This window comes from Symphalangus syndactylus, chromosome 8, assembly GCF_028878055.3.
Source record: "Symphalangus syndactylus isolate Jambi chromosome 8, NHGRI_mSymSyn1-v2.1_pri, whole genome shotgun sequence".
Lineage (NCBI taxonomy): Eukaryota > Metazoa > Chordata > Mammalia > Primates > Hylobatidae > Symphalangus > Symphalangus syndactylus.
In genome coordinates, this window is record NC_072430.2 from 143635617 (window position 1) to 143657831 (window position 22215).

Below are 22215 nucleotides of genomic sequence, written 5' to 3' on the forward strand. Positions count from 1 at the left end.
CTCAGCCTCCCGAGTAGCTGGGATTACAGGTGCCCATCACCATGCCTGGCTAATTTTTGTATTTTTATCAGACATGGAGTTTCACCATGTTGACCAGGCTGGTCCTGAACTCCTGACCTCGGTGATCTGCCCGCCACGGCCTCCCAAATTGCTGGTATAACAGGAGTGAGCCACCGCACCCGGCCAGAGCTTCTCATTTCTAATGATTTCCGGAAGCCCACATGTGTGTACAGGCACAGGCAGCTGTGGCCAGGGCCAAGTTCCCTCTGGACAGATGGGCCTGGGCAGCCCATGCTTGGGAAGGCCCTTGTAGGGCACCACAGGCTGTGCCCTGTGGTGCTAAGAGGCAGGTCATGCAGTGTGGACTTCAGGTGAAAGAACGGCAGGGCAGCCATGTGTCCTCCCCACTCAAAAGTGACTCACTGGATAAGAACTTGAATTGCAGCAAGAGAAGACTTGACGTTAGACCACAAATTAAATTCACAAAGTTGATGTTAGAATAAGGCAAAGAAGAAAAGTAGAAAAGCCCTCTCCTTACAAACACATGAAGTGGACACAGAAAAGACACAGGATCAAAGCCCCAAAAGCTCTGCGACAACGCGACGGCTCGGGCTGCAGGATGCAATACTGTGATGGCTCAGAACGAGCACCTGAGAGGCTTTTCCAGAGCCACTCTGGGAGGGTGGTGATGATGGCCCCTTCCCGATTTCTCGGGAGGCTGACCTCATTATTTCTGTCTCCCTTTAATTCCTAGGATAAGACAGAAGGCATCTTTGCTCCTTATAGCAAACACAGGCTTGGGGCAGGATGCAAACCCCAGTCGTGGCCCTGGTCTCTGCGGCATCTGACTTCCAGCCCACCCCCTTCTCCTCTCCTTCCTGGACACCGTGCCTGGAGGCAGGACAAACCAAGCTGGGCACGCGAATTGGCCAGGAGCTGCTCTGGCTCCCAGGAAGCCTCTGCAGGAGGGCGGGGCCCGCACACACACGTGGCTATACGAGGACCTCCGACTGCTCAGAATGTGTGAGGCAGCTTCCCAAGGCCTGCTCTGGAGTAAGGTGGGGAGCGAGACAGCTGGACCGGGGGCGTCTTGCTAGGCCAGCCTGCCAGCATCGACAGGGTCCCAAGCTCGCAGAAAAGATCTCCCAGCCCACTCTCATCCTTCCTCACCACGCGAAGCCAACACAGCAGTGTGACGGCAGGGCCTCACCCCCCAGGCCCCAGGCAGTCGTCTACCCAGAGAAGAGGTGCTAACTGTGAGGCCCTGCCCTCAGGCCTGGGCTTCAGTCTTGCAGTGGCCTCCATGTGGTCTGTGGACTGGGGAAGTCACAGCCCCATCCACCCCATCTTCTCCTATCAGGTACCCACTCTAACGAACTGTGCCCCGTACCCACGGCCCCTCTGCTCAGCCATCTCAGGAGGCCAGTGACCCCTGGCAAGCTGGCACTGAAAGCCTGGTGGGTGACGTCACGTCCCTCTGGGCTAAGTTAGCACATCGCTCGCTCTGAACCTGAAGGGGCACCCACACTGGAGAGCTGCCCCACGTGTTGGAACAAGGCACTACTCTCCAGGGAGCACGGCCTCCACCGCCTCTGTGGCTGTCTCCCAGCCACCTGTCTTTCCCCAGCTCTCCTCACCCTGAGATCCTGCCAGGCTCAGGTTTTGTCCCACAGCCCCAACACCTGGGGACCCTCTGCCAGCCCTTGGCTCAGTCGAGGCTGGCACCTTCACCCACGGTGCTGAGGACAGGCAGAGGAGCCGAGGGCGGGCGGAGGTGCCGAGGGCGGGCGGAGGAGCGGACTGTTTCTTCCAGGGTCTTTGCTTTCTCACTCCTCCCTCCCTTGCTTGCATTTGCTTTGCTTTTCTGGCTGAGAGACTCTGTCCCAATCCCCTGGCCTCAGCGGACACTCCCTGAGGGTGGGGGCACACGTAGGGGAGGGACAAGGAAGCAGGTCATGGAGCTCTGGAAGCCTCAGGAGGCCTTGGGCAGTCCCCGGAAGGGGCAGCAGGACAGCTGTCTGATCCTGTGGAGGGAACGGACGTGGGGAAGAAGGAGTTTCCCGCAGCCAGTGTCCGCTGGGCAATGCTGCCCTCCAGTGGCACAGCCGTCCCGACCAGATCCCTGAAGCAGGTGCCAAGAGCCTCTACAGTGGCTCCTCCCCGCCTCCCTCCTCCCTCCTCCCAGAGGGCACTGCAGGAGAGGGTCCTGGGTCTGACTTTTAGAGAATTCCTCCCTGAAAATTATGTATCACCAATAAAACTGGCAAAGGAAACGGGGGTAATATGAAGCACAGATTGACTTAAGTTCCCAAATATCCCAGCTTCCAAAGGAGGGGCAGGCCAACCTGCAGGGCGGCATCCTGCAGAAACTAAGCCAGGAGACCAGAGGCCCTCCGTGCCCACGTAGCAAGGCCACACCACGCCACGCCACGCCAGCTCCACGTGCTCACTCATCTCTGCCACGGCCACTCGGGCCCTGGGCTGTTGGGTGCCCAGGACTGTTGGAGGGGTGGGTGCAGATGTTCCTGTACACCCTGTGAGCTATCTGTAGGGTGGCGGGATTCCTGGTGTGGGGAGTGGACACAGCAGGTCCCTAATGGTGGGTCCTGGCATCCGTGGGGCCTTGTGCGACCCTGCAGTGTTGCCAGCCCCTCTCTACAAAGAAATGGAAATTTGTCCAAGGTCACCAGCTCCCAGATTGCACGATCAGCAGGGCCTGGCCACACCCTCGTCCCTGTTGAGAGCTCAAGATCCCCTGTGACAGCTGCCTCCAGGGTGAAGAGCACCAGCTGGGACAGCCTCACCGAAGTGCGGCCCCCGTCCTGCCCTCAAGTGTTAATCGACTGATCCTTCTTGCCTCCTTGGGCCTGGGAGTCCACTGCAGCCAGGTTCAGGGCAGGGCTCTGGTTCCTATCAGGAGGCGGGGCTGGGCCCCCCTTGTATGAGAACAAGTGAGGCCGCTGCCATCGCCAGGCAGCCAGGGAAACTGAGGTGCAGCCAAAGCTGCAGCGTCCCTGAAGCCTCCTCATGTGACTCAGCCACATAAGGGAGCTGAATTCAAACCAGGCCAGGGCCCTGCCTGCAGCTCCATTCCCTTCCCGATCCACTGCCTTGCCAGCACCTTAACTCTGAGGAGGGCCCCAAGGGCCTGAGGTCTTCCTATGTTCTCGAAGAAGCTTTTCGAAATCTTAAAAAAAGAGAAAATTATTTTAACAAGAAGCCAACAGGCCTGATCTGAGATATAATCGGATCTCCCCGTGGCTCCTTCCTGGCAGCCCTGGGGGAGTGTGGTGGGAACTGGCTTCCTTGGGGAAGTGACCCGGAGGCAGAGAGCAACAGCCCTGGACTTTGGGAAGAGCCTGCTAGGTGGGAGGTGGGAGCGAAACGTCAGGAAAGGGCACAGACAGAGGCAGCAGCTTCCAGCAGGGAGGGCACAGGACTCCAGGGAGACAGCCCTGGGCTTCTCAGCAGATGGCTGCCCACCCGAGATGCAGACAGTGAAGATGCTCATGACCCCTCCCCCGGGTCTGTAAGCCCAAAGAACCACCTGCAACACCAACACCCTGAATCACGCGGGCCCACGAGGGTCCCCTCTAGTGGTGTCCAAAGCCGCAGCTGCCCACCTGCCCCGGCTGGTGTTACCTCGCATTTGCCCCGGAGGCCTGTCTCCTGCAGGCGGGACCAGATGCTCTGGATCCTCCCGGCGTGCTCGGGGTGGCTGCTGCTGCTCCCACAGGTGCACTGGTGCTTCAGCATCAGCGTGTCATACACAAGGCCTGGGGCGGGGCAGAGGGGCCAAGATCAGCGCACATCCAGGGGCAAGCCAACCACCCACTAGCAGGCTGCCCCTGGGCGGTGGCAGAACCACCACTTCCCTAGAAGGAGACGGAAGCTGGGACGGTTCTTTAGAAAAATACCATGTTTGCCAAGACTCCTTGACTGGCCAGGCCCACAGAACGTGGACGAATGCAGAGGCCAGGCGGGCGGGAGGGCCTGCCTGTCACTCATGCTTACAGTAGCACCCCAGGACCTGGGCACGGACTTGCGCAGCTGCCCTGCTGCAGCAGGCTGAGGAGAAAACAATGACGAGGAGGCCTGCCCTGGGTGGCTGGACCTTGCAGGGGTGAGCTCTGCGTGGGACTTGTGCTGGGGAGGACGGTGCTGACTTCTAGAAGGAGGCGACTCTAGCCCACTACCCTCAAAGTCTACCTGGTCCTGGACCAAGAGTAACTCCAGTTCTGTTGGACGGAGAACTGTCCAAGGTACTTGAGATTCCAAAGAAACACCAGATTCAGGCTCTGCCTTTAGAAACTTCCAGAGCAACTGGAACACATGTGCTAGAAAACACACGCACAACCTGTGTACACAGGTCTACTTAACCTCTGACTGTGAACAGAGGCCAGCCAAGTGCTCACCACAGCACTGAGCTCAGCATGGACAGGCCTCTAGGGTGCGGCAGCCACAGAAGAGGCTCCTGGTGGGGGCCCCACAACCAACTGGGCTGGCAGCCCAGGGCTCCCTAGTAGGAAAGGCGATGTGCCTGAACCCGTGTTGGATGCCACCCTGTCTCAGTCAGCATACGTGGGACCGCTGTGAAGGGGAGAGTATCTGGCCTGTCTGCAGAGGCTAGAGATGCCAGGGAAGGCCAGGTGGCCCTCCGGGGCACAGCTCTGCCCCGGCCCCTTTTCACCAGGCCTTGGCCCCTGGTGACACCTCGGGCTGCCCCGAGGCTCTGCCAGGACATGTCTGCGCCACACACACCTGGTCTTCCAGGACTTAACAAAGGGAAGGCCAGGCTGGGTGAACGGATGCCTTCCGCAGGCAGGTCACTGGCCAGGGGCACCCGTGCTAATGTGGGTTCATCCAGGCTGGTAAGGGCGGGGCGCATGGTGAAGAGCCTGGGCAAGCTGCCCAGACAGCCCTGCTCTACCGCTTCAGTGTGCTGGCTCAGGATGCGGCCCTCCCCACTTGTGTTCCTGTTACTGGGAACACAGGCAGCATCCCCACCCAAGGGGAGCTGAGATTCAAGGTGGTCCAGTGTTTGCAGGGTCCAGCTACAGGATACACTTGGTGCATATTAGTTCCCATACTTCCTGGCTCAGCCTCTTGTGAGTCCGGATAACAGGAGTCAGTCTCCTGCACTTGAGGAATTCTGGGGGTACTTGCAAAACAGTGCTGGGGGATGGGACTTCTGGTAAAAAAAAAACAGCATCAGGGTAGGTGCAGGCTTACAGGAGTCAATGAATCTAGGATTCACAATCAGTACACTGGGTGTGGGCATGGGTATGCTTGGGAGTTTGTAATGGCAACACAGACACACAGGCAATGACGGACACTGCCCCGTGAAATACGTAAGTGTTTGTGCAGAAACAACCAGTTGCTCATGGATACGAGGAATGGGGACTGCCCCTACAGTGGAATCATCACGATAAGGTCACGTGGGCTAATATTTACTAAGCACACGGCTGGAACTTATGAGGCTGACACCCGCTTCCCTGCCTTTATAGACAGAAAAGCTGGAGCGTAGAGAGATGGAGAAGCGGCAAAGCCCACACAGCTGAGGGTGGCAGAGCCAGCCAGGAGAACGCGCTGCGTCGCTGTGCACGGACATGGGAAGATGGCTGAGAGTGTGAGGTACTAACAGAAAGCATCAGACACAACAGAGTCCCGTCTCTGTGAAACAAATTATGTTTGTGTCTATCTGTCCATCTGGCTATGCACAGAAATAGATCTGGAAGGTTTAAACCAAATACTAACAACCTGCCACCACTGGGGAGTGGGATTACGGGCAAACTGCATTTCCTGTGGGTTTCTATCATGTTTGTTTCTTTACAATGAACATGTACTGTTTTATAAATTCGTTTAAAAAGCAATAAAGACAAACTAAGAAAGGACACCAACAAAGTGGGACTCCCTGCAAGTCTCCTGGGACCAGCCATGGTGGGCCAGCTTGGTGGGAGAATTCCCGCCTTGGTGGCGGTGACTGGGGTCTCCCTTGTCTGAGCTGCATTCTTTCAAGAACACACTTATTGCAGCCAGCTGCCCAGGACTTGTGGAGTGGGTCATCTGGCTGCTTCTGTGACCTTCCACAGTTTTCTTTCTGCTTTTCTTTCTGAGAAGCAGCATTTTACTTGCTGGATTCCTACTATGGAAATCTGTCTCTGAATATGAATAGCATCCTTCATAAGGCCTGTGAGAACCTTGCAGACTGCAGAACACTAAGCCACATGATGAGACTCATCTGAACCGAAGCCCTGCTGTATTTACAGAACTTTTTTCTTAGTGCGTCATTAACAAGAAATATTAGATCACAACGGTATGAAGAGCTCTCCTGCCTCCCTGCTCGTCTCAGAGGCAAGCCCTGCCAGAAGCCAGCCCTCCTTCCCTCCCCTCCCCTCCCCTGCAGGGGTGGCTGGGTGGCGGGGCGGCCCAGGACAGCAGTCTCCTCCCCGGCTCCGGCTACCTCCAGGCAGACAAGTCCAGGGCCCAGCCCCTCCTGCCTCCTCAGCCGTGGTGGATGCCTCGCTTGCCTCCTGACTTCTTGTGAGGTACGGTGCAGGGAAAACCAAGGACCCCTGCTGGCAGATCGCCTCCCCAGAGTGAGGCTGGTATGAGGGATGGCACAGACAGAGGATGTGTGGCTCCCACAGCGTGTCCCAGGGGTCCCGGGCTCTGCTCTTGTGTAGTCACAGCCGCCCCCCCCCCCCAGCCATTCACAGCCTGTCACTGGAGCCTCAGAGTCAACGCTGTGGACGTGGGCAAAGTGTGAGGGAGTAAGTGGAGAAGCGTGGGCTCGTGATTCCTGAGCCAGACCAGAAGCCGTAGGCTCTCACGGCCCCACGGGCACAAGCTGTGGGCTGCTCTCGGAGGAGACCATGGGTCTCTGGGACAGGGAAGGTGGGCAAGTGAGCCCGTGACGGGCCCCCAGAATAACAGAACTGAAGGTGTGGGCTGTAGGGCGGTGAGAGGGCCTCTGTGACAGGCCTGTGTGGTCCCCACCATCCAGCATGGCCCTCGTGCCCGCCCAGCCCCTCAGCCTCTGCAGAGCTGGGCCTGGAATAGCCCCTCGCTCCATGCCCACTGTGGCCCGTGTTGCACCCTCAGGCTGCACCAAGGCCATGTGTTACCTGTCGTGAACCTTGGCTTGGTGGGGGGCTCCTGGACAGACACGGGGAAGGTGGCAGACGCGGGTGAGGACTGCGCCCGGGACAGAGGCCTGTGGCCACCGAAGGACACGGGGATGCCGGCGGCCTCCATGGATGCCTGGTAGTTCCTCAGCTGGTGGATCCGCTGCTGCTCCAGCAGGAGGGCTTGCTGCGGGGAAGAAACGGCCGTGTTGGCGGCTGCGGATGTCTGCCGCCCCTGGGCTGCAGGGCTAGGGGGTGCCTTCTCTTGCAAGTCTCCCGTCCACGCACAGACCATACATGGGCCACAAGGATGCTGGGAGGCCGGCTGCGTGGAGAGGCCTTCCCTGTGAGTGCCCTGAAGCCCGGGTGGGCCCAGAGCCGAGAACGAGGCCAGCATGGGCTCTGCCTCCCAGGACGGTCTCTCTAGGGAAGGCAGGCTGTCCACGTGGGATCCTGCCATGGACTTCATTAACAGGGTAACACAGGCTGAGTCAGGGGGTCCCAGGGAGGCCTGGCCCAATATGGGGTATCACGGAGGGCTTCTCTGAGGAGGTGCTGAGCCAGGAGCAGCCTGGACCAGGTGCAGGGGAGTGGGGCCCGGCAGGTGTGGAGAGACGGTTTTGCTGGGGCAGCAGCCTGGCCCTCGCTGGTTTCACCAGGGGATATGCGAAGGCCATGCAGATGCGGGGATGAGCGTCCACTCTGCTGCACCACACACACACGGTGAGTGGGCACGAAGCCCGACCCCCTTGTTGGGTTTGTGGGTCTTAGTTCTGACCAACAGCACTGAATCTGCATGCCAAACTTGGGTGAGAAAGCACCATCGGCTCTCAGACTTGGAAGAGCCAACTCGGCTTCATCTGCAGCCGCTCCCCTCCCTGGTCTCATACCCCACACACCCTCATGCAGGCTAAAAGCAGCAACAGTCCATCAGCTTCCGGGCACCCAGGACCTCTGGGGCCTGGAGCAGGCCTGCTGGTGGGGACGTGCCTCTCCGATGAGATGGAGCTGGGCTGGGCTCTGTGTAGGGGTGGGGGGCACTCAGCCAGGGACCTGGGACACCCCGAGGGATTCTGGGAACAGGCTGAGGTGCAAACCCCTATACGAGGCAGAGTGGAGTGGAGGGAGCAGGGCAGAGATGAGGTCATGGCTGCCAAGCCTCTCCCCAGACAGCAGCTGAGGGAGAGCACAGCAACTGCCACCCAGGCCGAGGCACGAAGACAGCTGGGCGCCTCCTTGCCAGGAGCTCTGCGCCAATCCTGTCTCAGTTTTGATACACAGATCCCGTGGATGTGGAAAACCAGGTGCCTACATCCTAGCTCTTGTATGAGAGACAGAGCCCAGCCCTGTGCCACCAGCATGGGGGAAGCCAGAGCTGCCCGGCCAGGCTCCGATCTGTCCTGCCTTTAGGAATCAGGCCGGGCACGGTAGCTCATGCCTGCAATCCCAGCACTTGGGGAGGCTGAGGCGGGTGGATCACCTGAGGTAAGGAGTTAAAGGCCAGCCTGGCCAAAATGGTGAAACCCCTCTCTACAAAAAAAAAAAAATTAGCCGGGCTTGATGGTGGTTGCCTGTAATCCCAGCTACTCGGGAGGCTGAGGCAGAATAATTGCTTGAGCCCAGGAGGCGGAGGCTGTAGTTGTAGTGCAGGAGCTGAGATGGCGCCACTGCACTCTAGCCTGGGCAACAGAGTGAGACTCTGTCTCACAAAAAAAAAAAAAAAAAAGGATTCAGAGCCAGGAGAGAGCAGAGAAGGGAGCCCCGAGACAGTGGGAGGAGCCGGAGCAAGAGCCAGAGCAGGAGCCAGCACCCACAGGCCCCAAGTTTGCTGCTGACCAAATTCAGCTGGGATCACCGTGGGCCCCACGCGGTTAAGCGGTTAATAAGCAATCCTCCCGGACGCCGGCTGGAGGCGCCCCGCCTTATGTTTACCTCGGCAAATTGCTCCGTGTACTACGACGTTTCCCTGATAAGGAGTTCTGCCTATTACCCTCCAGAGAGAACAGAAAATAAGTGTTTCTAATAATCGTCTCACGCTTGGAATATAACAAGCCTCTGTTTCTCAAAGTAAACGCTGATCTATGAGAAACTAGCCCTAAAAATTATTAATGTAAATAGTTTCCCATTTCTTATCAGCATAATAATAGCACACTGAATTTCAGACCTTCATCAACTTTCAAGGCCCGACCACAGAAGAGGCCCCCACCCTGGGCCTGTCAGACAGGGCCTGTGGACGAGTGTTCATCACGAAGCACCGTGTGTGTGCCAGAGAGGTCCGGGGCTTTCTCTCTCTGTCTTTGCCAAGCGTTAGTTCTGCTGGGCTTTGTAGTGTTTAGTGCCTGGGGTGCTAATTAAGAAGGCCCAGAAATTAGAGACAGGCCGCCCTCTGAACAAGAAGGAGAAATAGCACCCAATGCCAGCTGCCAGGGGAAGCTCGGTGGAGAAGGGCTCCTGACCCAGAAGCCTGTGGAGACCAGAGAGCTGATCCCATGTGTGGCAGGCTTGGGTCTAGGTACTCCAGGTACAAGGCCTCACACTGATTCATTCAGTGGCAAGCATTTAAGAACTGCAGCTGAGAATTAAGAGGAACAGTTTACTGCAGGGTGTCCTGCCCCTGGCTTCCAAGGTGCTGCCGGGGGTGGAGATGCAGCGTCTGGCCACACAGCTGGCAGTCAGGAACCTGGGGAGGTGCTCAATGGCACGGCCGGCATGGAGTCCAGAGAGAAGGGAGGCAACAGGCCAGTGGCTCCCGTAGCTGAGGCAGCAGCTCTGCTGCTGGAGGATAGACTCAAATCCTATAGATGTGGTTCCTCGGGCTCGCTTCCTGCCTATAGGGAGGAAGCCCACCTTCCTGAGGGCACTCTGGCTGCAGACATGGGGCTCCAGCTGGCTGCTCAAATGCCTTAGGTATTTGTTGACTCAGAAGTTTAATGTTTCAAAGGAAATTAACCAATCATTCACTGGCCTTCTTCATCAGTCTCCTGTGAGTTTGGTTACTGGGTGTCAGTGCCCTGAAGCCTTACTGGCTCTGGGAGCCACAGTCGTGCCCGTCTGTCTGGATCTGTAGGGCTGCTCATTAGCACCTCCGGGCCACAAAAGGTCTTGACTTCTGATCAGACCCTGCCTGCCTTTTTGATCAATTAATACCTCTATTTCCTTCACTTCTTTAAAAAGCATGCTGTATCTCACTAACACGTGGAGTCTGTGTTCATTTACAGCCTACAGACAGGAAGGAAACCCATTCTCTGGGGCCTGTGCATGGCTGGAAAGCAGTTATGTAACCACCCGCAGGGGGGCAACCATCTCGTATCCCTAGGAACAGCTGGGACAAAACCGAAGCCCCATCAACCTCCCTCACTGGCCAGGACAAGACGGGCGAGACACTGGACAGCGACAGTGCAAGGATGCCCTGCAGCCCCCGTGAATGCCACACAGAAGATGCCGCCCAGGGACCGAGGGTGGCTGTGCCTGCTGGTGCCCTCCCCGCCTGCGGTCACCTGTCTGAAGAGCAGCTCCTGCTCACTGGGCTGGCGCTGGCCCGGCTCCACCTCCCGCGGGGGCTCCGCCTCTTCGTCGTCGCTCTCAATGGGCTCCTGCTTCACCTGCACGCTGGCCGGTGCGTGCGCCTCCTTCTGCCCTGGCAGCCGGTCCAGGTAGGGCTCGTCCAGCAGAGCCTGGTGCTCACGGAGCTCCTCCTCCGTCTCCTCCGGGTGGCTCTCCGGCTGCCGGCCTGGCTCGCTTGGCTTGGGAATGATCTGCAAGGAAGAGGTAATACATGAAGCACAGAGAGCCGGGGCCTCTGAGCTCATCTGACAGGGGAAGGGATGCCGCAAACCCCACCTTCTGGGGCAGACAATCAGGGACTCAAGGCACCTTATCGCCCTGCCACAGGCCAGCAGGCGCCTTTATCTCCCCACACAACAGGCACTTGGGTGCCTGAGTGCCTGAGAAAATAATGTCCAGTAGGACCCCAGCCCGGGGTCAAGGTGACCGGGCCCAGGGAAGGAGGCTGACTAACATTTGGGGTTTACTAAGCACCTCTTCTGCGTCAGGCACTGAGAAACAGAAAAGAAGCTGCAGGTGTCAACCGAGTCTGCAGAGAGGAGCCTGAGTGTGAAGGGAGAGGCCAATGCTGACCTCACAGCCACAACTGCTAAGAGAAACAGCCCGCCACCCACTCAGCGGAGGACAACCACGTCCACAATGCTCACTGCCCAATCCCACCAACATGCCATGGCCTCCCTCCTGCCAGATCCTGGGAACACTCCAGGACCTCCCTTCCTGCTGAATCCTAGGGATGCCATGGCCTCCCTCCTGGGATACCATGGATGTTCTGTGACCTCCCTTCTTGTGGGATTCCACCGATGTGCCATGAGCTCCCCTCCTGCTGAATCCCAGGGATGCCACGGCCTCCTCCTCTGCTGAATCCTGGGGATGCCATGGCCTCCTCCTCTGCTGAATCCCGGGGATGCCACGGCCTCCTCCTCTGCTGAATCTCGGGGATGCCACGGCCTCCTCTCCTGCTGAATCCCGGGGATGCCACGGCCTCCTCCTCTGCTGAATCCTGGGTATGCCACGGCCTCCTCCTCTGCTGAATCCCGGGGATGCCACGGCCTCCTCCTCTGCTGAATCCCAGGGATGCCACGGCCTCCTCCTCTGCTGAATCCCAGGGATGCCATGGCCTCCTCTCCTGCTGAATCCTGGGGATGCCACGGCCTCCTCCTCTGCTGAATCCCGGGGATGCCACGGCCTCCCCTTCTGCAGGATCTCAGGGACACCATGACCTCCCTTCTTGCAGGATTCCACGGGTGCTCCATGACCTGCCCCGCTATGGGGCCCCAAGAACTGCAGCATCCTCTCCTGTGGGACTCCCTAGATGCTCCCTGGCCTCTTTTCCTGTTGGATCTCACGGACGCTTCTCGATCTCCCTCCCTGGCCTCTCAGCACGGAACAGGTGGCAGGTGCTCCTCTCCCGCTCCCCGCCTGCTCCTCTGTCTTGGTTTGTCCTGGGCCTGCTCCTCGGCTCATTTCCCCATTCTGGATTTCAAGTATCAGCGACTCCCAAAGGTGGTGCTGAGCCCAAACTCGCTCTTTACCTCCAGATCTAATGGCCTGTCAGACGCCTCAGCTTAGCCTAGAGTGCCCATGAGCCCCAGCATAGCAGGCCCAATGCCGAATGCAGGGCAGCTTCTTCCAAGCCTCTCCCTTCTCTAGGGCCCGGTCTTGGCTATTGGGACCTCTCTCTGGCCAGCTGTCCAGTCACACCCCGAACTCCCATTTCCGTCCGCCAAGAACTGCCCGCGCATTGCTCACGAGAAACGCCTCTGGACAGTGCTGCTTCTCTCCAGCCTCGACCTCCTGCCTTTCCTACTTTGGCCCCACCTGGCCTCTCCTGCCTGGATGACAGCATGGCTCCCGGGAGGCCCCCACCTCCAGTGTCAACCCTCTGCAATCTTCTTCATGTAGCAGTGAGGGCACGCTTTCAAATGGGCCAGTGGACTTGGTCACTACCTTGCTGAATGGCCCCCAAGTGCACTTCCGCCATCCTGCCTCTGCTGAAAAAGCCCCTCCATCATCTGGCCATGTCGCCGCTGCAGCCTACCTGCCACCCTGCTCCCCACCCCGCTGCTGGCTCTACATTCCTCATGCCACACTTGCCTCCAGCCCGCTGCTTCCCTTCCTTCCTCAGTCTCCAGCCACTCCGAGAGGCTCCGTGGCCTCCCGTGCATGTCACCTTTTCCAGGAAGGGTCAGCTGATCTTCCTGATAGGGCAATGTGCCCTCCTCCAGCCCCCACCCCAGTCCTCTGGCTTTTCTGTGGTTGCCATTCATGTACCCATCTTTCCTGCAGTCTGCAGTTCCCAGGAGGGTAGGGACCACTTCTGACTCATCTACGTGGCACAGGCATTGCTCATCGCACATTCGCTAAAAGGATGCGGCAAATCCAAGGGGCGTCCAGGTAGTGGGGCAAAGTGGAACAGGGTGTATGGCTGACTTCAGTGCTCTCTGGGAGCTGTGAGAAGCCAGCAGGGCTGTAGCACGGAAGGCCAGAGAGCAGGGCTGCAGGGTGCTGGAGACGAGGTGGGGCTGTGGAAAGGGTGCTCTGGGCTGAAGACAAGCAGGTGCACGTTCTAGAAGCATGCCCTGCAGCAGACAGGCCAGAGGTTGAAAGGGTGAGGCCTGCCCCACGTCTGGCTAAGGCACGGGAGAAAGGACAGGTTTCCGTGACACCAAAAAGGCAGCAGCTCTAGGCCCAGGGACAGACTGCATATGGAGAGGCAAGAGAGGGTGGCCAGGAAAACTCCTTGGTTTTGGGCAATGGAGCTGCCCCATCACATCTGGGAGCCAGAAAAGGGATGAATGTGAGCAGAGCAAAGGCTGGAGTTGAGAATAAGAGGGGAGAGAGGGATGCGGGAAGTGGCAAAAAAAGCTCAGGAGAGGAGGCGGGGGTCTGGAGTCAGACTAGAAAGGGCGCACAAGGAGTTTCTCAAAAGAAGGCACTGACTGAGCTGCATTCCTCTGCAGACTGTGAAAGGACGCCCCGTAATCCCAAAGCCCCAAAAGGAGGGGTCTCTCCGGACGCGTGATTCATCTGTCCCCGTGAACGGCCTGATGGGCAGATTCAAGGCACGGTGGGACAGGCCGAGTTCCTGGCAGAGAGAGGAGCTGCAATGCGTGGAGGATGCATCTCGGCACCACATCCGACTATTTCCAGAAGGAAACTGAGCTGTGCAAGGAAGCCTGACACCTGAAATCCCCCAGGCCCTTGAATTTCAGCACCCTTAGAGCACTGCGTGCTGCTCCACACTCACGCGAGGCGGCCTCTCCAGCATCCTGAACTACATGGGACGGATTCGCGGGCACATAGGGTCCGCCTGCTCCCAGGGGTCAGCCGTGTCAGACACCGGTCCCCGCGCAGCAGGGCTGAGACGCAGACTCACACACACAACATGGTGAGTTTTCAGCCTCCAGAGCCCTGCTGTGCCTCACTGTGGAACATCAGAGACTTCAGACTGGGCGGGGGGTTTGTTTTATGTGATCATCCCTTAACTTTCTTTCTAAGAGCAGTTTAAAGTACGGCAGTAAAAGCCGAGTGAAGAAAACACGGATCCATTGTTTATCTCTAAACCGAAGGCAGCTTTTCTTCAGAAGAGCTTTCAACCTGGCACAGGGAAAGGGAGCCAGGTCCAGCCAGGGTGCAGGCAGTACGGGTGTCGGGGTGGGCCGGCCATCGGCAGTGCGGGAAGCAGTGGGCGGCGTGGCACGTAAGGAACTCAGCTTCAGAAAGCCAAACTCGCAGGGACGAGAGCGGAGTGGTGGGTGGCCGCGCGGCGGGAACAGGCACGTGCTGTCCACGGGTAAGCGTGCCGTTGGGAGAGGAATAAGTTCCGGGGCCTGATGCACAGTTTGGTGGCCCCGATATTCACGGACCTCACCACAGACACAATGAGAGCCCCGTGAGGGCACGGGGGCATGGATGAGGTCCCTTGTGGTGATCATTTCACAACGCACACAAGTATCAAATCATCACACTGGATGCTGTCAATACATGCAACTGTTTCCAGTTAGACTTTCGCAAAGCCGGGGAGAAAGAAGTTCAAGTAAGGAATCTGCCAACATTGTCCCCATTTGCTCCGACAGGTTTCTCAGCGGTTGACAAAAAAAAAGCATGTGTTTCAACACGTTTCGCTTGATGATTTTGAGGTCTGTGACTGCTTGTGATTTCTCAATCCTATCTTCTTCCTGCACACTGAGAGCCTGAGAGGCCCTGTGGGGGCAGGGAGAACAGGGAGCCTGGTGGCACCGCTGTCGCTGCGAGCAGGGACGCCAGGTGCAGCAGGGATACCAGCTGAAGCAGCACAGTTTCACAGGGGACCTCGAAGATGGCATCCAAGTCTTGGCTTTCAGGACACTCATCAAGAGGGCACCCATGTGCTCAGCTCCTGCAGCTCCCCCAGGGCCCGGCGCAGTCTGATGGGTAATGGGATGTGACTGACTGAGTGGTGTATGGAAGGTTTATTCAGAGTGGGGCCCTTATCATTCGGTGCACTGGAGGGAGAGCAAAGAACAAAGAATCTGAAAGCAGAACAATTCCCTAAGAAGGGGGCACACAGTGCTGAGGACAATGCCCTGGATGAGGAGCAGGAGGGATTCGGGAGGAGGGAGAGCAGCAGCCAGGACAGGCCTTCAGGAAGCAAGAATGTCCTGGAGGCTGCAGGTGTGGAAGGAAAAGCAACAGGCTGAGGATGAGGAGACAGGGGCTCAGACTACAGGCTGAAGACGCAGGGATGGGAGCTCAGGGCTGAGGGCACGAGGACAGGAGCTGAGGGCTGAGGACGCGGGGACCGGAGCTCAGAGCTGAGGGTGTGGGGACCAGAGCTAAGGGCTGAGGACACGGAGATGGGAGCTCAGGGCTGAGGAGGTGTTCAGGGCCTCAGAGAGCTCCTCACAATGTGGGCTTTGCTCATCAGTGGACGGGCAGGAGAGGCTGCGGGTCTCTCCGAGGGGTGCATTGTCCTGCCTGTGCCACAGGAAGGTGCTAATGAGTCAGCTTGAGGGCAGGGGAATGCCTGCGGAGAAGTGACTGCACAGGGGCAGCAGGGCCAGGCAGAGGCTGGCACAGAGGCTGGGTCCAGCGGCAGTGGGGACCACCCGTGGACAGGAGAATGAGCAGGGAGAACCAGGAGGCACCAGGACTCCTGGCCAAGTGCCAGAGAAGGGTCACCACAGAGGAGGTGCTGGACCCGGGACGGGGAGTTGGGTAGAGGGCAGCTCAGAGAGGCTGAATCCCAGCATCCGGTGGGGCCCTGAGAAATCCAGCAAGAAAGTGCAGATTCGTGTCTGGGATTTGGGAGACAGATCAGGACTGGAGCAGTAAGCAGGTGGAACAAAGTCAAAGCTGGGAGCACAGAGGTGCTACGCAGAGCTGGGGAGCCAAAGAAACAGGGATGAGGCCTCAGGAACCAGTGCTAGGGTGTCGGGAGGCAGGGAGGCCACAGAGGCTCACATACAGATACATACACACACACAGATACACATACACGCAGAGGCACACACAGACACACACACACAGAGACACACACACGGACATACACACACAGAGCCACAGACAGACGCACAAATACACAGACAGACATGCAGACACATATACACATGAAGAGACAGATGCACAAATACACACAGGCACAGAAACACACAGACAAGGAGAGGAGACCAGAGGACCAGCAGAAGGTTGGGTGCCATGCCAGGAAAGGGCAAGGGGAGGAGGAGGAAGGGTGGGGGAGGGAAATGGGGGGGCGGGGAAGGGAAATAGGGGGAGGGGCAGGGGAGGAAGGCTAGGACCTTAGAGGGGACCCTGTGGGGCTGCCCCATCCCAGCGATGACTGGAAGTGGCGTGCCTGCCTTTCTTTAGCAGCCCAGGGGCCATTCTAAAGTGGATAAAAGTGAAGGAGGGCAGCAATCCCATAGGGGACACAGAGGCAGGTCCCTTCTCTAGGGTGGGGTGAGGACGAGGCAGCTGAGGGTGGAGGGGAGGGGTTCCTACAGCAAACGGCCACTCCCAGGAAGCCAGGCTGATGGAGGAAAAGGGTTTGTCTGCCTTTTAAAGGAGGCGGCCCAGGGAGGACTCAGTGGACACAGAAGCTCCAGGACTTTGCTTCTGATGCTTTTCTTTAAATTTCTTTTTTTTTTTTTTTTTTTTTGAGACAGGGTCTTGCTCTGTTGCCCAAGCTGGAGTGCAGTCATGCATTAGGCAGTCCTCCCACCTCAGCCTCCTGAGTAGCTGGGGACTACAAGCACGCACCACCTTGCCTGGCTAATTTTTGTAGAGACCGGATTTCACCATGTTGCCCAGGCTGGTCTCGAACTCTTGAGCCAAAGTGATCCACCCACCTTGGCCTCCCAAAGTGCTGGGATTACAGGTGTGAGCCACCATGCCCAGCTTTAAATTTCAAACCTAAAGAAAAACTTCAAGAACTCTGTAAGAAAATCTCGAACGTCCTTCCCCTATGCACATTTGAATGGCGGTGGAGGTAGCGGGGGTCGTAGCAGGGGTCAGCCTCTCTTCCTGGGGGGCTGTTTAAGGGCCCCGAGTCCACTGCAACCCGCCCGCTGGAGGCTTTCGGCAGCTGCGTCTACCGTGCTGTGCATCACCAGACCTCCCCACTGTTCCAAGGGCTCCTGGATGGCCCTTCTCCGGGCTGGCTGCAGATGGCCTGTGCTGCCAGGGGCCGCATCTCTAGTGTCCTTTAGTGACAACATTCCCAGGTCTTTTTTCTCCCTTTCACGAGGATGAAGCCTCTGAAGTGTCCCCCGCTGCCGAACGCCCCTCGGCCTGGAGGAGGGCTCATCTCCGCACCGTGGGACTCGGGCGAGGGCTCTCAGGCAGGGCCCGAGGAGGATGTCACTTTGGCAGTGGCGCCACGTCAGAGCCCTCTGTGACGCAGGCCAGGCCCCTTGCCTCAGCACTGACGCAGACGCCTGTGGGTCACCTCCCTGAGCCACGGCCGCAAACAAAGCCTGCTTCTCTCTCTCTCTCCTTTGACATTCAGTTCCGAGTCTCACTGGCTGGGCTGTGGGCTGGGGCCACACTGCAGAGCTGGCTTTGGGAGGCGAGCTCGTCATAGGCAAACAATTGAAGCAGCTCTGTGCAGCCCGAAGGCCTTGGGGACACTGAGAGCCCCCTTTCATCAATTCGGGAAAAACAAATGCACCTCCATATTTGGAATAATTACATTTTTAAAAAGTCAGGCTGGAGTTCAGGGCCAAAACCAAACTGGTAAACTGCCAGTATTTTAAAACGATCGGACACACTCATAATTAGACCACCCAAAATATGAGTCCAAGTTTTCATATTCAAAATTGAGGATGTCAAGTTAAAGGGAAACACACCTGAGGCCCTCCGCTCTGCAGGAGGCAGGTTCTTGTGCGGAATCCAGAAACCACTGGAAGAACCACCTTGAGCGGCAAGGCTTCTTGCTCCAGGGGTGGAGGATGCCTTCCGACGTCCTCTTTTAATAGAAAGAGGTATTTCGCCTGGACACACATCACCCACTGCTCGCAAACCAGACTAACTGAGGCCGAGTCCAGACGTGGCCAGCAAACACGGAGGGCCAGTTTCACCTGCAGAGTTCCAAGCTCCGCTCGTCCTCTGATGGTGTGCGTTCTCCAGAAAGTTCCTTCATGCAGCAAACCATTATTAAACACCACTGCGTACAAGGCACAGGCAATAGAAGCTGACGCAGTTGGAAAACATCTGCCACCATCCTGACCACAGGCTGGGGAGAGGAGAGCAGAGCCAGCTCGGGGTCGATCCTGTCCACCTGGTGGAGTTTTCTCAGCCAAAAGGGACAGCTCTGCAGGCTGCGGGCCTCGGGAAAACTAGAGTGGCTACATATGGCTGCGGGGAACACGAGGGCTAGGCATGGGCCGCCCCTCTTTCTTTTTTATTCATTGTGATGTTTCCAAAGCAACTGCCTTCTAAGGTACAGGCTGAAGGAGGGGCAGACCAAGCTGGCCCCAGCTGCAACCCCAATGGAGGCTGGAGCAGCGCAGTGGGACAGGAGGGCTCACAGCTGCCAGAGCTGGGCAGATGCCCTCAGGGAACAAGTCCCTGGGGACGTCATCCTCCAAGAGGAAGGGCGGGGATGTCAGTGTTAGGCGGCCCTGGGTAAGATCCTTGTCTTTCTGGGCGTCTCGGGAAAACACTGTCTAAACGTTTCAATCAACTGTCATTCACTCCCGTAAATCAATCAGAGAACAAACGCCAGTGAGAGTACCCGGTTTCTAAATCCTTCAAGAGTATACGGCATGTGAATAGGTGTTTCCTGTCTTCCTCAAACCTCCTACCCCATCACTCAGATAATGACATAATAAAATTAACAAACCTAAGTTGGTATTAGGAAGATGGATGTGAAAGTGCTTTTGACACCTGGGAGTAAAGATGCGTGGCAGACGCCCGGCACGCCCGCAGCCTGTGCCTTTCCCGTCCCAATGAGGGAATTTGCTGGGTGCCCCACCCATTTCTGATGCGTTCCCTGCTGTCCGGTGATGAGGGCTTGGGGGTGGAGGGGCATGTGGGGTGGGGGTGGTGAGCCCTATTTTGTGGTGCCCAGTGGGCAGCAGGGGCCAGGCTGTGGCCTGTGCTGGGCATCTGGTCTGACGCGGCTGGAGCAAGGCCCCAAGGGGCCCGTCTCCTCAATCCTGAGCCTGCAGCCCGATGATGGCTCACACACTAGGATGGATTTGGGCCACAGCCGGCTGCCATCTCCCAGGGGCCTTCCCCAAGTCAGCTCCACTGGACTGGACACCACGCAATCAAAGCCTTTGACCACTGCCAGGGCTGAGCTGACTCCTCTTCTGGGCTGGAACCGTGGGGCTTGAGAGAAGGAAATTGGACCAGGAAGGCAGCAGGGGCTAACATATCAAGACGTCAGGGCTGCTGGAAGAGGCAGCAGTGTTGGCGGTGGAGGGCTCTCTCCCCACGGCTTTGCCTCTGCACTTGCTGGGGATCTGGTACTACACTTTCCAACTCCTGTCTCCGTGCGCTAGGAAAGTCTACCTCCTCCCCAGTTAACCCCACCTTTCACCCTCAGGAAAACCACAAAAGACCCTGAGCCTCCGGACAGGTGGACAACCCAGGACACGTCCTGAAATCCAGGGAAACAACGGGGGGGTGTGGGGAGTGGGGTGGAGTGAGGGGGGCACTTTCACAGGAGACAATAAATGGAGAAACGATTCCGTCTGTCTCCAAATCTGCCAAAGGTTTCTCAACGTTTCCTTCTGAAAATCACCCCAGACGTTCCCCTCCCATCAACTCATCCTCTTTCTTCCTTGTAACAGCTTTATTGGGAGGTAATTCACACCATCCAATTCACGCTTTTAAATGATATCATTTGTTGTTTTTAGTATATTTACAGAGCCGCGCAGTCATCACCATAGTCTAATTTTGGAATATTTTCACCATCCCTAAAAAGAGATGCTGTTCCCCCGGCAATGCTCCCCATCTGCCTGCAGCATCCCAGGCCTGGCACCCACGAATCTGTGTCCCGTCTCTGTGGGTCTGTCTGTTGTGGACGTTTTATGTGCATGAAATCATACCACACGCGGCCTCTTGTGCCTGGCATCCTGCTTCCAAGGCTTTCTCGTGCTGCAGCTTGTCAGTGTCATTCCACTTTATGGCTGAATGACATTCTGGTGTGCCGGTGTGTGGCCGCGCATCATTCCACGTTATATGACATGACGGTGTGCCGGCGCGTGGCCGCGCATCATTCCACGTTATATGACGTGCCGGCGTGTGGCCACGCATCATTCCACGTTATATGACACGCCGGTGTGCCGGCGTGTGGCCGCGCAGCGTTCCACGTTACATGACACGACGGTGTGCCGGCGTGTGGCCGCGCAGCGTTCCACGTTATATGACACGACGGTGTGCCGGCGTGTGGCCGCGCATCGTTCCACGTTATATGACACGACGGTGTGCCGGCGTGTGGCCGCGCATCGTTCCACGTTATATGACACGACGGTGTGCCGGCGTGTGGCCGCGCATCGTTCCACGTTATATGACACGACGGTGTGCCGGCGTGTGGCCGCGCAGCGTTCCACGTTATATGACACGACGGTGTGCCGGCGTGTGGCCGCGCATCGTTCCACGTTATATGACACGACGGTGTGCCGGCGTGTGGCCGCGCATCGTTCCACGTTATATGACACGACGGTGTGCCGGCGTGTGGCCGCGCATCGTTCCACGTTATATGACACGACGGTGTGCCGGCGTGTGGCCGCGCATCGTTCCACGTTATATGACACGACGGTGTGCCGGCGTGTGGCCGCGCATCGTTCCACGTTATATGACACGACGGTGTGCCGGCGTGTGGCCGCGCATCGTTCCACGTTATATGACACGACGGTGTGCCGGCGTGTGGCCGCGCATCGTTCCACGTTATATGACACGACGGTGTGCCGGCGTGTGGCCGTGCATCACAGGATGGACACTTGGGCTGTTCCCATGTAATGTGGCTATCACGACTGATACGGTTACTACGGCTGATATGGTTTGGATCTGTGTCCCCGCCCACATCTCCTGGTCAAGCGTAGCCCCCAGTACTGGAGGTGGGACCTGGCAGGAGGTGGCGGGATCATGTGGGTGGATTTGGCACGAATGGTTGAACACCGTCCGTTGGTGCTGTCCTCACTGTAGTGAGTGGGTTCTGGCAGGGTCTGGTTGGTTAGAAGGGGGGCCCCTCTCCCCACCCCTTGCTCCTCCTCTAGCGAAGTGATGCGCTGCTCCCCCTTCGCCTACCACAATTGAACGCTTCCTCGAGGACTCCCCAGAAGCAGACACCGGCACCATGCTTCCTCTACAGCCTGCAGAGCCAGGAGCCAATCAGACCTCCGTACTTACGAATCACGCAGTCTGAGCTATGTGCTACAGCAGTGCGGGAACGGCCTGACACAGGGACTCAGGTTGCTGTGAATGCCTGAGTGAGTTTATGTGTGCTTTCATCTCTGGCAGCAGAGCTGTGGGGCCACGTGGTGGCTGTGTCCAACCTTTTGAGGAACTGCTGGACTATGTCCGCAGCCGCTCATCTCATCTCTTACCTTAAAGATGCTCTATTTCAAATGCCAGCATTTGATCAACACGTATTCAGCATGTTAGTTTTCCTCTTCACCAGCATCACAGTGCTGGCCTTGCCTACTACCTCCTCCTGAAAATGGACTTATCCGAGTGACTTTCAAGATGTCTGTAGGTTACACAGACCTCTGTGGGCTGGCCGGGGCCCAGAACCAGATCTGACAGTGTCCCTTCAACGTCCTGCTGGAGTTCTGCACCTGTACAACTGCACCCAGGCCCCCCTTGCCCTGTACACTGCTTATGCACTCAGGCAGGCTGCAAGTGCCGGATGGCCTGGAAGATGGGCACTGTGGGTTGCTGGTTTGTTTAAAGATATGTTTACTAAATGGCCTTAGGAAACCCAAGAAAAAAGTGTTGCCCAAGTAGACTATTCCATTCGCTGGCACTGATGCGCCACAGGCAGGACGTGGTCCAACAGAACTCAGCGGGCTGGTGGGAGAGGGCACTGGCCCTGTGC

General features: G+C 57.6%; 1 protein-coding gene across 29 annotated transcripts in view; it reads right to left on the minus strand.

The window, feature by feature from the left end:
• HDAC4 (histone deacetylase 4) overlaps positions 1-22215 on the minus strand; it is a 353093-nt gene that overhangs the window by 56822 nt on the left and 274056 nt on the right. For all 29 annotated transcript variants that reach the window (XM_055291146.2, XM_063645833.1, XM_055291150.2 and 26 more), the window contains 3 exons: positions 10625-10882; positions 7128-7314; positions 3643-3776 (listed from right to left, as the gene is read on the minus strand). In XM_055291146.2, the coding sequence (XP_055147121.1) occupies positions 3643-3776; positions 7128-7314; positions 10625-10882 (579 nt within the window). The remainder of the gene's footprint in view (positions 1-3642; positions 3777-7127; positions 7315-10624; positions 10883-22215) is intronic.